Source organism: Camelus dromedarius, chromosome 17, assembly GCF_036321535.1.
Source record: "Camelus dromedarius isolate mCamDro1 chromosome 17, mCamDro1.pat, whole genome shotgun sequence".
NCBI lineage: Eukaryota > Metazoa > Chordata > Mammalia > Artiodactyla > Camelidae > Camelus > Camelus dromedarius.
Window position 1 is genome coordinate 42,654,962 of NC_087452.1, and position 16,955 is coordinate 42,671,916.

At 42.9% G+C, this 16,955-nt stretch overlaps 1 protein-coding gene across 3 annotated transcripts in view; it reads right to left on the reverse strand.

The window, feature by feature from the left end:
- Positions 1–964: 964 nt before the first annotated feature.
- Positions 965–16,955, reverse strand: part of STAC (SH3 and cysteine rich domain) — a 204,049-nt gene continuing 188,058 nt past the window's right edge. For 2 of the 3 annotated variants that reach the window (XM_031469899.2, XM_010982042.3), the window contains 3 exons: positions 11,872–11,923; positions 11,640–11,777; positions 965–5,219 (listed from right to left, as the gene is read on the reverse strand). In XM_031469899.2, coding sequence (XP_031325759.1) covers positions 5,121–5,219; positions 11,640–11,777; positions 11,872–11,923 — 289 coding nt within the window. In that variant the 3' untranslated portion in view covers positions 965–5,120. The remainder of the gene's footprint in view (positions 5,220–11,639; positions 11,778–11,871; positions 11,924–16,955) is intronic. The other variant, XM_010982044.3, reaches the window with a different exon arrangement.

Below are 16,955 nucleotides of genomic sequence, written 5' to 3' on the forward strand. Positions count from 1 at the left end.
TCAGAGACTCAACACAAACTGAACAAATACTCAAGCCTGAAGGGAGCACACTGCTGGAAACATTTATAGTAAAAAGTTGAAAAGAATCGCCTCGCCTCCCAAAGTCTTAACTCCACTTTGGCTCCACAAAATACCCTCCCAAATACACATGATCTCCCCAAATTTTCGTGGAACTAAAGTGCTTCACGTGTTGGGAAATTTTAAAGGAGCTGAAAGGCAGCCTTAGCCCTTCCAGTCTAAAATCACCTTCTTGGAAAGTGAGAACATTTTTGGAACGAGAAGTTGAAACTTCTGTGGACCCCGTTCCTAATGGAATCACCATGGTTCCAGCACATCCTTGTGGTTCGCTCTCCTTCCTCTGTTGTAGCACTGACCATACATTTCCAGTATTACTTGTTTGATTACAGTCTTTTCCCAGTTGACTCTAATAAATATTTGTTGATTTCATTGCCAAAAGAGCCACCATTGTAATGACCAGAGGAAAATCCACATCTCAGAATCAGCGGCTGGTGATTGACCATATCCAGACGTAGACTCTTGGGTATGAAGACGTTCTGTGATTTTCATGTGATTTTCGCCCTCACCGGTCTTGGAGGATGGAGCTGTGATGTGATTCTCGCCCGACAATGATTGCTGTAGTTTTTCTCTGTCAAAATTCCCTGAGCTAACACTGAAGTTTTCCAAGAATATTTTTAAGACCTCTTCACTTAAAAGTGGTTCCTTTACAGGTTTCTCCAGGGAGTTAGAATGTTTACTTAGGAAATGACTTTAGTGATTCATCCAAAATGTGGAAGAGGAAGCTGTGGTAGAGAGCCCTGGGTGGCATTCCTTCCTCCAGGGGCTGGCACTAAAGGAGTGATTGGAGGTCCTCACGAGGTGTCTCTCATTTCGGTCCCATAGCTGCTGGCTCTTGACTTCCTTGTCTTTGAGAGGGCACATTAGCAAAAATAAATGAGAATACAGATGATCTGAATACTTTCAGCATTTATTGAGTAGACATATATTGAACTTTATATACCACAGACATGGCTTTTCTTTTTTGCCAGCATCTATCAAATTTCTGTAAATATTATTCACATATTAGAGCAAAAAATAAAATACCAATTAATTCCTCAAAGCAGAAACTATATGGACCATATTTTCTGACCACAATGTACAATAGTTTTAATCACACACACACACACACACACACACACACACACACACACACACAAGAAATAAAAAAATCTGAGAGAAAAATCATAACTATAATTACAGAGTATTTTTAAGTAAATGAAAATATGGTCAAATCTGAACTCAGAGGAAAAGTTATAATCTTGGATGATTATTCTTTTTACCTTAGTAAAGACTGAAAATAAATGAACTAAGCACAATTTCAAGGAGCTGGTTTAAAAGGAGTGGCAGACAGAGAAAAATATTGTGATGCATTGAATAAAATGGGGTCAGAGAAATAACCCAAGAACTTGAGCGAATGAGGCGAGGGGGGAAATCTAAAGGTGCTCCGTCATTTTCCTTGGAAATAGATACTGTCCTTTCCCAGGGTGTATTTTCAGTACTTCAGTATATCCTGACTTCCATGAAGACATGGAAGTCGTTCAATAGCTGTTTAAACTTGAGATGATTTAAAAAAAAAAATCTGCCACTTCTTTATTTTTAAAAAGGAACTATAAAATTGCCATTATCTTGTTAAAATTTCAAAGTTCAGTTAAAAGTTTCTATTACCCACAGAAAGATTGAGGACTATTTAAAACTCCTTATTGGAAGCTAAGAACAAAACAAAACAAAACATGTTCTAAGAGTCAAAAACACCAGGTGGTGTACAAAACACAACAGAACAGTAACAGAACAGACTGTAAGGGATCGCTACAGGATGTCATTAAGCTAGTTTCATTTTTTTTGGTCCGAATTGTTTGTGAGGATTTTTGTTTTGTGACAAGTCTGTGGAGCACACCTGCTCACTCAGGTTCCTGGGGTTGCTATTTTGGGCGATGCTGAACTTTCTTTTATTCTCAGATTTATAGCAGCCTACGCCCTGCTGGTCAGTATTTGCTAAAGTTGTCAGAGCATGAAAAAGCTACTCTTTCTCCTGAGTTTCTCCACCCCTGGAGGACACAGATCCCTCTATCTCCTACTTATGCGGACTCAGATTCCAGAGTAGGCTGACTTTCAGCCTTTAGTTTTTACGATGCTTGTGTGTCCTTTTCAGTACTTCACAAGTATGTCAGTGAGTTGTAGGAAGAAAGGGACTATTAGGGAGCACTGGGGCTGTTAGGTGGACCCGATATTATATAAGAATTCTCTACCGAATTTTCCCAACTGTGTTCCTTGGAATGTACTAGCTGATGCTAATAAATGTTCTGCAGGTTCTAAATCAACTTATTTATATCTCAAGTTTCTGTTTATGCACATCACGCTTTTTCACAGCTGCACGGGCCTGGCTCTGGGCTGGGGCTGACAGTAAGTTTCCTCCCTGGCTCCCTTGTCCTTGGAGCAGCCAATGATCTGGACCAGCATTCGGATTTCTGGTGGTTTTTTTTTTTTTTTTTTTTTTTTGCCTTTTAGCAATTCTTGGCACCGGGGTATTTATGTGTGTTGTGATCTTCCCACTGATTTTATTTTTCTCCTTTTAATAGCAAACCTGTAATAAGCTCCTACTATGTGCTACCCAGCTGGCTGCTTTCAATACATAACCAGATGCTGGCCTCTTCCTCTTGATGGGAGAGTGTGTGTGTGTGTAAGCATCCATGGCAATCTGGGTTATGAGGAATCTCTTACTTTCTCTCTGATACCTGGACGACTCCAGATCTTTAAGGAACACTAGACATCTTGCATTTGGAGGGTTAACCGCCTGCCAGTACTTGATATGTGCAAAACCTTATGGTTCACCTTGTGCAGAAAGTATTTTTTCTCCTTTCTAACATTGGCTCAAATTACAGAGTTCCTGTTACAGTTACCTATTTTTGTGTAACAGATCACTCCCAAACTTAATGACTTAAAAAACCCATATTTATCGTGCTCATAAATCTTTCCCTTGGGGCAGGGCTCAGCAGGATGACTGCTGCTCTGTGATGTCTGGGTTGCGCTCAGCTGCAGTAACGTGTGGTCTTGCTGGGTCTCTCCAGCACTGTGGGCTCACAGTGGGTAAACTTACATGGTGGCTCAGGGCTCCTAAGGGTGAGTGTTCCAAGGGATCAAGGCAGAGGCTTCAGGGGCTTTGTGACCCAGCACGGATGTCATGCACTATCACTCTGCTGTATCCTGTTGGTGACATAAGACCAGCCCTGACTCAACGTGGGAAGGGCTGCACAAAGGCAGGAATATCAGGCGGCAGGGCTCACTGGGGGACCACCTTGGAGGCTAGCTACCGTAGCCTCCTTCTGTTCAACTTAAAAAGGCAAACTGCTTATTTTTTTTTTAATGCAAATTAAATTTGGATAGGATGCAACACAACTGTATGCAAAAGTTTCTGTGGATGTTCTACCAGAAAGAAGAGATCAGGACACATGTTTTCTATGCTCCTTCCAGCCATGGTGTTGTCTTTATTAAATGGAATACTGACTTAGAGGCAGAGCACGTCTGTATTGCGGCGTACCATGTTATGGAATGGCAGTCATATTATCCACCCTGGCTCTCAAAGAGTCCATCTTGACTCTGTTTTTCATGTATCAGAGAGCAAGGAAATTCTGGATGCTGGCTTTTAAACTGAGAGTAAGGCATCCCAACTGCTAGAAACCAGCAGCCATCCTGTCTGGGCTTCACGCTGAGCAGTAACAAAAGAAATCAGTGGAGACTTAACTATGCTTTGGTTTGGGAGATAATGCTTACTGCCTGGGATGTATCCACTTAAGTCTTTTAAAAACCAACGGTTCCAATGATTTTATTGCTCTGTAACAAAATAAACCAAAGGGACACTGCAGGTCTTTGTGAATCGAAGTTTAACCGTATTAATGACTAATAGGATGCAAGTTGGAATGCTGGGAGGAGGCCTGGGGAGGAAGGCATCACAGTAGATTGCATTCTTGTAAACATCAATACAGACACAGCCACAGAGGTTCCCCTCGATGCTAAACAGGCGCCAAGTCTCTTGCCTTCAGAGGGATGAAGCGTTAAGGACTCTTTCCCATTTTGCATCTGCTGGGGCATAATATTCTGCTTTTCATGAGAACAGTTTCCCATTTGGCTGCTTTTCTAAGATGCTCTTTCTGGCTCCCTGCAAGGTGGGCTCAGCGTCTAAAGAGGGAGGCCCTACAGGATGGCAGAAGGGAAAACTGCTGCCCCTGATTCAGAGGACGTAACAGGAGGCTCACGCTCACCATGGAGATGTTTTGCCACACTGTCTTCCCCAACCCCATCTCCTTGGGGAAAGGACTTCATGACTGAAAGGGCTTCTGATCATCAGTAAAGGCTTTCTGCCCCTCCGTGCCCCTTCTCTGCCCACTGCATCCTGCTCTGCCAGCCCTGTCCGTAACCAGAGTGACAGGAGGGGCCGCCTACGGCAACCTGGGGGCAGATCAGGTCTGTGCAGCCGGCACCATGTCAGCCTAGCCCTCACACGGAACGCTCACCGCCAGGACGTACTCAGGGACAGAAGAGATGGCACGATGGCAATGTGAGGGGGGCCTGTGGGGAGCCCTGGAATGTTGGGGGCTAGGGAGCAGGGCTTCCTGATGTTCTGCAGAAAGACTGCTTGGGGTTTCAGATGTGAGGATGCTGATTGGCCAGTATTGGGGACAGAGATCTGGAACCAGAATCCCAGTTGGCTGCGTGGGTCTGAGCCTCACACTGGGGCCACCCCGCAGACTGGAGCACACTCGGGCGGGCTGGCTGTCACACCACATGGCCAGGGATGGAGCTGAGTCCTATGGGCGGCAGTGGTTACTGCCCCCTAGGACAGCACTCGGGCCGACTCTCTCAGCCTCAGCCCCACCTTGGGCAGCCTTGGACGTGCTTGCGATGGGCCCTCTGCCATGTGGCTGTTACCCCGCAGTCTCAGAGCCTTGAGTCTGGTCTCACTGTTTCCTGGGTGGCCGGTCAGCGTGGCAGCTCCTCTGGGTTAACACAGCGTGAGATGAGGCGTCACAGCGGGGCTCGCCGCCGGCCAGAGGAGGAGGGGCCGGCAGTCAGATGTTTTCTAGAACGTCGAGGGGGACGAGGCCTCTCTTCTTTCCACTGAGGACTCTGATGAAGCCGTCCTGTTCTTCTTCCGAAGTCACACAGATCTGAATGCCAAGGAAGAAAACAAGAAACGTGTCAATGGGAGAGAAGCTAGAACCCCCGTCCTCAATCACGGCTGGCGGAGGTCAGCGGAGCAGCAAGTTGGAAAAGGGAGAGTGGTTTAGGGAAGCTGTGGCTTGATGAAAGAAAGGTTTGAAAATAAATTGGACAGAACCCTGGGTTTGGAACTAGGTCCAGGCTTTGAATGTTTTCTGAGATTGAGCTTCATGAATGAGGATCAGTAAAGTGGGACTGATAATTCTGTGTCCCCCCAGAAGAGTCCCTGTAACGACAGAATGAGAGAATGCTTTCCACAGAGCTAGCCTGAGGCAGGCAGTGGGTCCTCAATACATTATTTTAAAATCCAAAATAATAGCTACCATTCAGCGGGCTCCTGTCACAAGCCTGGAAGTTTAGGCACTTCCCTGTAATATTGGGAAGTCAAAGGCAGCTATTTCATTCCTGGTACCAAGCAAATAGATGCTAACACCCTGCATATTCTGGAATAAGAACACCTATGCTAGACTTAAAAAGGCAGTGGACAAAATCCATTTGGGTGCCTTTGTCATTCACCACTTATAGGCCACTGACGGGCACAGAAGGGTGGATGTGGCTGGCTGTAAATGAAAAGAGGTTTTGAAGAGCTGTTAGCATGTTGCCAGTTTTTCCTGCTCCACCTGCTTCCAAGGGCGATGGGTTATGTCTCAGGCTGGATTCCCTAGAGGCAGAGCCTGAGACAGGAATCCTTGTGCAGGTAACTCGCTGTGGGAGGTAAATCCTAACTGGTCCCAGTCTGTTTCTGTCCTCCTTGCTGGTGATTCTCTTAGTGGTTCCCCTAGGACTCAGTTCCAGCCAATAAAACAGGATGGAGTATCTTCTAGGGAACTTATGGGATGGCTTGTTTTCCTCTTAGAAGAGATGTACTAGGAGGAAAATCTCTCTGTGTAGCAAGGATTCTTGGAGTGGCTGCAGCCATTTGTGACCACGAGGGGAGGTGGCTGACATTTCCAGGATAGCAGAACAGACATGGAGAAATCTAGATTCCTGATTTACAAATGCAAAACTGCCCTGTGTCCAGCTCTTTTATATATTTGTATATTTCACATATAAGTACACTGTACTTTTTGAGGTTGACTCACTTGGAGTTTTGTGACCTGAGATATGTATTAGTTCAATTATTGCCGTCATAGCAAATTACCACAAACTTAGTGGCTTTCAACAATGCAACTTAGTATAGAATATTATCTAATGATTCTATCTGTAAGTCCTATGTCTGGTGGGCTTGGCTCATTTTCTCTGCCCTGGGTTTCACCAGAACAATATCCAGGAGTCAGGAGGGTCTGATTCCTTTCTTTCTCTTCTCTTTCTCTGGGAGACAGTCTAATTCCAGGCTCAGTTAGGTTGGTGCTGAATTCAGTTCCTTGCAGCTGTGAGACTGAAGTCCTTGTTTCCTTGCTGGCTGTCAGCCAGGGGTCATTCTCAGCTCCTAGGGGCTGCCTGCCTTCCCTAACTTGTGGCCCCTCGCTACATCTTCAGATCCAGTAAGGGTGGGTTGAGCCCCTCTCACACATAATCTCTTGCTGACCTATCCTTCTGCCTCATCTCCCTTCTGCTGCATCTCACCATCTCCAGCCAGATACATTTCATTGCTTTTAAGGATTCAAGTGATTAGATTTGGCCAATTTAAACAATCCAGGCTATCTCCCCATCACAGGGTCTACAGTCTAGGACTCGGTCACATCTACAAAGTTGCTTTTGCAGAGGAAACAAATCTGGATTTGATTCTTGTGTTGCAGTTCTGGAGATTAGAGTCCTAAAGTCAGGGTGCAAGCAGGGCTGCCCTCCTTCTGGAGGCTCCAGGAGAGAATCTGCTTCCCAGCTGGCAGCGTCTTCAGGCCCCTGCCTTCCTCGGCTCATGGTCCCTTCCTTCATCTTCAAGGCCAGCAGCACAGCATCTTCAAATCTCTCTCTCTGCTTCCATTGTCACAGCTCCTTCTCTGACTCTGACCCTCCTGTCTTGCCTCTTATAAGGACCCCTGTGATTACTTTAGGTTTTCCTGGATAACCTACATCTCAAGATTCTTAGCCACATTTGCTGAGTCCCTCCTGCCATGTGAGGGATTAGGACATGGGCATCGTTGCCTCTGTCCTACCACAGATGAAAGGATATGTTGCTATAAAACATCAAAAAATACTGCAGGAAATATGTATATATCTGAAAGTTCTTTTAGACACACTGGATATGGTAGGTTGAAGAAAGACTTGGTCTTGATATTTTAAGAGAGAATCTCTTGGGGTGAAGAGATGATGTAATGAGATGCAAAACAAACCAACCGACCATGCTACAAAGGAAAGGGGGCTGACTGAGAAGACAGCACTCCAAGGAAACAGACACTCAGTTAAGATCAATATTAGAGGTGATGAAAGACTGAACTACAACTTCAGAAAACTAAAGTGAAGTTGGGGACTACCTTTAAACATTCTCTGAGGAAGAAGTGGAGTGATAAAGTGGAAAGCAATAAAGAGATGAAAACTTTAAGAGAAATACGGTAAAACAGTGATGACTCAACCAAAGAGTTACTAAATTCCTGAAGGAAGAAGTATTAAGATCAAAAGGCAAATGACAGAGGCCACCTATGGCAGACCAGGTGTAAAGATTTTTAAAATACAGAAAACTTTTTCATAGTGTAAGAAAATAAAGTGCATAAACAGATCATTCATAAAAGAATGACAAATGCCTGATACTACATGATAAAATTTCAACCTCCCTAACCCCTAACCATCCAGGAAATTGCTATTAACATGAAACATTATTCCTTTATCAAAATGACAGATATCAAAAATAGTAATGTTCAGTTGTGGCAAGGGTGTGGTAACCTGAATGTTCTCAGAAACCGCTGATGTGGGCATGAATTGGCGCAGCCTTCACAGAGGCAAGCGGGCAGTAGGCATCGAGAACTGAAGAAATTTTGTGTCTGTTTTCCTATGAATTCTGAAGTAGATCCTAAAGAAATAATCAGAGTTATAGAAAAAGATTTAGGTTTAGAGATGTTCCCTGCAATTAGGAATATTTTTTTAAAAAGCTTTGAACATCCAATAATAGAGGACATTCTTGTATATCTAGACGAGGGGTTGGCAGACTTTGTCCGTAAAGGACTCAGTAGTAAGTATCGTAGGCTTTGCGGGCTGTATGGTCTCTACAGGGATGATTCTACCCAACTACTGTGTGAGAGCAGCAGGTAACACATACGTGACTGAGCGCAGCAGTGGTCTAAATAAACTTTAAAAACCAGGGCCAGGTTGATCCGTCGATTATGGTTTCGCAGCCTCTGATCTACATGATATTATATAACTGCTAAAAACTGTCTTTTGATAAACATTTAGTGACTATGTTTTAAAAAAAAAAGTTGGGAAACCAAATAGATTATGGTATCAAAATACAAATTTGAAGAAAAGTTTCATGGGAAATAACCCAGAAGTATTTGTTCTTAATAGCTCAATGGTTGAATTACCCGTGATCTTTATTTTCTTTATAATTTTTTGGGGGTATTTTCAAATTTTCTCCACAATAAATGCATTTTAGGTTTACAGCCTAAAAATAATTTATCCGTTTTTCTTTAAAGCTTTTATAGAACACAAGGATCAATTAAAATAGTTCTATAGAGATGACAGAACTAGGGATAAATTAAAAAAACAACAATGTTCAAATTGATTGAATAAGGATAGCTTTTAAATTTCAGAAGTGAAGAAAACATACTCCTGTGTCAGTACAAACTTTAGGTGTGTTCACAACGGAAGAATAACCTAATTCTGTTGCAGCAAGAGTTCTGTGAAAACATAATGTAATAATGGTGAGACAGATCAACCCCAGAGGCAGAAATGTGATTTAATCAGAGAGATGTGTTGCATTTGTTTCCAGAATCAAATTTCTTCTAATTTGCTAATGACCATTTGTCTCTATATTTTTAGGGTTATAAATATCACACTGGCTATTTTCTGATGTCTACTCTGTTTATTTTCAGTGGCACTGGCCACTGTGGATGTAGTCCCCGTTTAGGCTTGTCTCTGAATAATGATGGTGGCAAGGGTCATGACCTTGCTGAGACCCATGGTGGCCAGGCATGGTGCTGGCGCTGGACACAGGTGCTGCAGTTAACCCTCACCTCCAAGTGAAGAGGAAGATGCTACTATGCTGATTTTACAGATGAGAACGTTGACATTCAGAGGTGACTGCCAAAACTCACATAGGATACAGATCCATGTCTGCATGACACTAGAATCTGTGTTTTTTTGCGACTACTGTTATACTCCTGTCAATCAACAAGCGTGTTTGGAAATTTTACACCTAAAATAATTTAAGACATTGAAGTGGAGACAAATTAATTTTTTTCCCTCAATAATAGATTTTTAAAATCTTTTTTGTTGTTGTTTGTTTGTTTTTTGGGGGATAGGTAATTAGGTTTATTTATTTATTTAGTGGAGGTACTGGGGATCGAAGGCAGCACCCAGGACCTCATGCATGCTAGGCATGCACTCTACCAATGAGCTATACCCTCCCTCCTACAATAATAAATTTTTAAAATGTAGTTTGGTGGGGGGTGGGTATAGCTCAAGTGGTAGAGCACATGCTCAGCATGCATGAGGTCCTGGGTTCAATTCCTAGTACCTCCTCCAAATATAAATAAATAAATAAACCTAATTACCTCCCTCTCATAAAAGTTAAAAAGTAAAAGTACTTCCTTTCGGGGGCTGATATTTTCCCAAAATTGGATGCCATATTGATGATAAAGCCTGAAAATAGAGAATTTGTGTAGGAGTAAAGAGACCTCAGTGCCTTCTGTTGACCTACATGCCATGGAAATACAGATGCCTTCAGTTGTCACAGAACTACTAAAGGACTATAAAATGAGAAATGGAAATGCAGGTTATTTTCAAATTTTAGCTATGATTGGAAAACCTGGGAAGTTTGTAAAAAAGACTGATTCCCTGCCTTTATCCTGAAAGTTTCCGTTTCAGCAGATCTGAGGTGGAGACAGAAATCTGCATTTTCAACAGGTAACTTCTGATTCAGGTGGCCCAATGACCATGTTTTAGAAATACCAGGCTAGTCAAATACCAGGGGTTACAGCATTTTCCTAAAGAATTGTGGGCGGATCCCTGTGGTTCCAGGTTCAGGCTGAAATGCTGTGTTGTGTCTTGGACGTGTCTAAGTGAAGAGACCAGGTTGGTTGTCTCACCTGGACCCCTGTACATTGTCAGTTCAACCGGGAGAGAGGAGAACGCAGGTGTGAACCCATTCCCAGAAAATACTTTTTTGGGGGAATGTAGCCAAGGAACTGGTAGAAGTCACCAAGCCAACGTTCTGCTTCTAGAAACTGATCAACTTGAGCAAATTTTAACTTGCCTTCTGGTTTCACTGATTTGTACTTTAATGACAAAAAACAATGTTTAATCTCAAACAGAGAAGCACAAGATTATTCTGAGGGAAAAAAAATCAAACAAGCTAGCAAAATTTATGTAGTAGCACGTTGCTAATACAGATGAACATTCTTCCTGAATGTACTTCATTCAAAAGACTCCAAATTTTTGGGACAGGGAGGGTACAGCTGAGTACACTTGGAGACATCTGAAGCATGGGCGGGGAATCCAGCTGGGAAATGTGCCTGTGTGCTCTGTGGGGTGTGTACGGCATTAGAGGTGGGGTCTCAGTCTGATGAGGGTGACCCCATTGCCTGGAATCAAGAATGACTCAGTAGGGCTTCTATCGGAGCAGGAATTTGTTTCCAAATTTTCTGGTCCTGGGACGTGTGCCTTTATGACACTTGCCTTCCCGGGGAACCAAGCTATGCACACAGCACTTTACACCCAGAGTTTGTTCCACATGGTCCAGGAGCTTGTAGACCTGTCTTTCAGTTCCTGTCTGGCCACGCACCAAGTTTTGGCCCCGTGAGCAAGGCACGTAACCTCTATCAGCCTTTGTTTCCTCGTTTACAGGGCATGTGTAGGACTTCAAATAAAATGCAGGCATATAAGATTTACAAATGTCACATACTATATATGCACGGCAGTGGGGCTCCCCAGGGGTGCTGTTGTTATGGGGGGGGTGTCCCTCAGATGCCACTGCTCTTTCCAGGCAGATGATGGCTTCTGCTGTCCCTTGGGAGCAGGTGGAAACACCAGCTCCAGGGAGAATGAGCAACTTTGGGCAGTTTGCTCTTGTGACAGACATCACCAAGTGATTAACACTGAGGTTTTGCGTGTTGAGATCCTACTACGGTACTGTCATTGGACTAAGTGTATCTTTTCTCAGAGTGAGTACTCTGAACGGGACTCCGCTCATTCTGACTGACATGGATTGCTGTCTGTCAGAATGACTGTCCCTCCGTCTCGGGCGTACTCGGGGTGTGTCAGTGTGCTTCACTCACCTGATTCTCTTTCAGTGTTATCTGCCCCTGTTCCTTACACCCAGTGAAGGTTCTAACACATCTAAAAATCTTCTCATTTTGTTGTACTCTCTGAACAAAGTTGGCTGGAAAGAAGCCAATCCTGTCTTGAATTTTCCCCTGAAAGGAAAAAGGAGGCATGCATCCACAGTTGTAGCATCCGTTGTAATTGTAGTTACCGAATGATTTTTCTTAAAGAAAAAGGAACACTTACTTTCCACCAGTCTTCACTGGAGTCCTCGAGAAGAGTAATAATGTCTCCTGGCCTAAAAGGAAGAACGAATGAGTTGGGTGAGGAAGTAGAGGCGGAAAGAGGAAAACGATGGTACTAGACAGTCAGAAGTGATCGTTTTTCTCTTACACAAATAATCTTAAAATAAACAGAACGAAAATGGTCATGACTTTTACCTGTGCATCCCGTCCCACCCATGAGAACAGCTTTGTTAGGCAGTGAAATCAAGTGTACTTTCTGTGCTGTATTAAAAAACTCTTTAGCTTTAGTTTTGTATATAGACGATCATCTTCGCATTGTAAAAAACAAACAAAAAAAAAAACAAAAAAACAAACCAAACTTGGAAGTCAGTACATTTCAAGTCAATAAACTGGAGCTTTTTTATATTCTGCCCCATAATCCTCCTCCCACTGCCCAGAGATGGCCACTGTTAGTGGTTTCCTGTGTCTTCTTCTAGACGCTTTTCGGGGCACTTACATTTGCATATAGATATGTGTCTCGATTTTTCTCTTGCTTACTACTGACATCTAGAATGAGTCATTCTCTTTTTTACTAGCTGTATCTTCTCAGTACCTCCTGGAAACCACTTTAACTTGTCTGCCATCTTTTATGTTGGTATAATTTGCAGTTTTATTTTAGACTTGTTGCGTGCGTGTGTCTGTTACCTTCTTCATCAAGAATGACTTGGTTCTACCTGGGGACCTCCATGTTTGTGCTGGTGGTATTGTAGACATGGTGGTTATTTGCCACTTCTTGTCTGATTTTCACATCCATGTGTGTGCATGTGTGTGTGTTCATGTCTTTTAATTCTTTCCACTTGACACTTACTGGCGCTTTTACACTCTGAGGACTCATTATTTTTCGACTTAGGAAAATCTTGTGTATTTTTTTTCCCCCCACTGTTTTCTCCCACTCATTTTCTTCTTTCTCCCTGGAATTTCTAGTCAACACATGTTTGACCTTCTGGGTCAATCATCCATATCTTTGTCATGCTTACACAGTTTCTATTTTTTTCTTTTTTAAAAAAATCTGTTCCAAAATTTCTCTCAATTTAATATCCCTTTTTAAAAATTTTTTTCTCTCCCCTCAAATTTTTATAATGAAAACTTTTCAAACAAATATATGAGTTGGAAAAATAGTATCAAGAACACCAATATAGCCATCACCTAGATGTAATAATTGTTAATATTTGTCTATTCAAGTATTCAGTTTAATCTTGCTGATTGCGTATTTTGTGTTTGGGCTTGTCTCTTCTATTATTTATTACAATACTGAGAATATTAGGAAAAATTTTAATTTTCAAGGTTTCTTTGTTATTTTCTGAACGTTCCCTTTTCACACCTGCCACTTCATGTTATGGATGGAATATTGTGATAGATCTCTCTCAGGATATTGTTATGTATTTGAAACAATGCTTCCTCCCTTATTGAATGATTTGTTTCCTCGAGGGTTCATTAGCCTGTTCTTTTATCTTATTACTTCTCCTTCACGTCAGGGGATTTTCTCCAACACCTGTGTTTCTTAGTTGTTTCTTTATATTCATGACTGAAAACAGAGTGTGAATAGCTGGGTGAACTTCTCTGCTGCCACATTCTGCATCTGCAATGTGTGAGGGAGAAGTTCAGGCTCTGTTTAAGTGAGCAGGGTGTGCCACCTGATGCATCTCACTTTTGGATGCTTGAGAGTATAGTGGTCAAGCAATCTGGGTCCTCCTGCCACTACCCAGGTGGCAAAAACAAGAATGGATTTCTTAACCCTGGGAGGAGAAGGTCAGTTTACCTTTCTCTAAGTAGAGCTGCCTTTTCCTTTTCCTCCTGCTCTCTAGAAGGTCTGGAGGTCCAGTGTTAGCTCTTCACGATTCTTTTTCTTTCTCAGAAAGTTTCCCTTTCTTTACACTACAATGTAATGGTTTAATTCAAGAGTCACACACTATTGCTGCCTATTGCTCATTCTAAGTAGTAATATGGTGTTATGGACACAGTTGGAACTCTGTATCAGTTATACACTGCTGTGACAATGCTGTGTAACAAACAGCCCCCACACCTCAATGACTCACTCTCATTTTTGGGTGATGACTGGGGTGACTTTGCCTTATTCCATGTTTCTCATACTCTTGAAGGCCAATTTGGACATTCATGGCCTTGCCAGGGCAGCAAACAGAAACATGCAAAACACACAGGGCCTCTAAGTCTTAGGCTCAGAACTGACGCATTGTCATTTCTGCCTCATTTAATTAGGCAAAGCAAGGCCCAAGGCCAGTCCAGACTCAGGGGGCGGGGTAACAGACTCCACCTCTGTGGTGAGAGGAACATTAAAGTCTCATGGCAAAGGGCATGGATACAGGGACAGTGAAGGAATGGGGCCATTAATGCAATGAAGCCACCGAGACACCCTCATGCTCTTTAATGAACTTGCTGTGAGTTCAGTGTCTCTTTGAATGTGCTCTTACATTTAAAGTTATTTTTTCCTGAGATTCTTTGGTCTCTGGTCATCTTCATTGTTCTCTATTTGCTGTGGTCTGTCAGGAAACTCCCAAGATTTTTGGGTCCCTGATAGTATTATTTCTAGTTTTTGAGTACTATTATGGATGTATTCTTTCTGACATTTTAAGGGATCGGAGCAAAAAGGGAAGTAGATTTGTGTGCTCATTTTTGCTATTCTGGTTCAATCTCCTCTGCTGTCATGTTCAATTCTCAGTTAATATCTATCTTCATAGGAGATTCCAAATATAACAGGCTTATTGCACCTGAAGCATTAAACACAACTGGCATTTTGGTATTTCAGCAGTCACAGTGTCATGCTGATGCCACAGAAAGCGAGAAGGCTGAAAATCACTCTTTTCCCAGGTGAGGGATTTAATTAAGCAGCGAGGATGAAAGTGGATTTAGAAAAATCTTTCTAGCTCCAGCAGATTTTATTTAACCTAATAACCTAAGAAACCATATGTCAGTATCAACCACAATGACTTTGCTGATGGTTTGGTAGATATTATAGGTAGAGAATCAAGCCGGAGGTTGGGAGAGGCAGGTTTTCCTAAGGGTGTAAAACAATACCGCCTGAATCCAATCTCTAGTTTTATGGTCTGGGTAGAGACTCAGTCTTCACAGTCCCTGAGCCCATGATCCATGGTAACTAAATCACACATTAGAATCAGGCACTCGCTGGAATACATGCGATAATTTTATGAGAAAGACCAGACATACTCCTGACAGTGTGATGGGGAGTCTATCTTTTCCCGTAAAACAGCTCCGCCGGGATCTGAAAACTGCTTGCTGAGTGAGGAGAAATTACATTCACCCCTCGATTCTTTGTTTTGTGGACCCACTCATTCAACAAATATTCCAGAAGGCTGACTCTGAAAGAGCTATCTTCCTAGGCACTGGGGACACTTTGTTGAGTGAAGGCCTGACTGGAGCTAATCTTCCAGTGAGAGGGATTGATAATAAATAAGCAAATGCATAATTAAACATTTAATAAATAATAAATATAGAATGTGTAACTAATAAACATATGATTGCAAATTGTCAAGGGCTATGAAAGAAATAAGCAGGATGCAGTCATAAGGAAGAGTGGACTCCTGTGATATTCGTTAAATATTCGAATCAGCAGGAAGAGACAGCGCATGTCTTTTTTTTTTTTTTTTTTTTTTTTTTTCACTTTAGGGAGGCTCTTCCTCTCCTAGGGCAGCACTTGAATCCATGACAGCAGCTCTCCTACATCCGGGTCAGCCAGCACGGTGACTGGGATTTTTACCGCCCTCGTGCCCCTGCCGGGCATCACCCAGCGATCTCAGCAAGCCTCCCCCAGAGCCTGCGCTAAGCCTTAGAATCCTTTCCATACTGGGCTCCAGGTGATCGGTCTGAGTGGGCGTGCACGTCAAAACCCCTCTGTGTAATATACAATTTTTAAAAATTGGAGTATAGTCAATTTACAGTGTTGTGTTACTTTCTGATGTACAGCACAGTGATTCAGTTATACATACATATTCCTTTTCATGTTCAATATTTTAAATTTATTAAAAAAAAAGTCGACCCAGTTTTGAAACTTTGGCTAGAGATTGGTGAGTTTCCCTTAAACAGCTGATTAAGTCAACACCCTGCACCGCTTCCCTTTTCAGGCTGGACTGTATCAGGGCACTGAGTACCAGCCCCGGCCCCGACTGCCCCGGGGCCAGGTACCAGACAACCAAGGACAGCCTCTACACCCTGGAGTCTGTGAAATTATTCAAATCAGCGAGTCCCCAGGGAGCTTGGGGACCCTCACTAACCCCAGCTGCTGGCTGTACATAAGCTGCCCCTATGGCTCCAGCCGCTGTTCCCCTGACTCCCAAGTTGGCCCCGTGTGACCCTGTGTGACAGCCTTTCACTCCCAACTGTGAGTTCTCTTCTCAAACTGTTCTCACCTGAGTTGCCCTCTCCTACATGTGGGGTCGATGTGCTCCGTCCTGCCATCAAAGAACTCAATTCAACATTCTGCCCACCTGTTCTACACAGGGAGAACCTTGCCACTGACCCCAGGGGAATGGCGGCTTAATGCCTAAAATCCGCCTTCCCTTGCTAGGTCACTGCTGTGTGTGACTCCACCTCCGGTCGTTTCCTGCCTCTGTGGCTGCCTGGGCCCCTGCATAAAACAACTCTTTCTTATTTCGAGGTATCATATTCCAGGCATGTTCAAAGGAAGCCCTGTTCTGGTCTAACAGGAATATTCTTTCTTTTATGTGACTTTATGTTCCTAATCCTTTCATTATGTATAGATTTTATAATTGAATTCTATCTTTATTTCCAAATTCTTGGAGACAAACTTGTCAGGACCTCCAAATACTTGGAAAAAAAAAAAAAAACCAAAAAAGCCAAACTTTTCTAATTCGATCAGAGCATCCTACATTTAGGTGGAAATTCTGCTGTGTTGTAACCCAGAATCAGATACCGTGATAAAAAGTATAATGCACTCAGTAAACAATACCAACATGAGTGTCCTGTTTGGAGCAGACAGATCAGAACAGTGCAGCTGGCCTTTGCTTTTTAAAGTTTGTTCAGGCAAATGTGTCTTAAACCCAGAGGAAGATT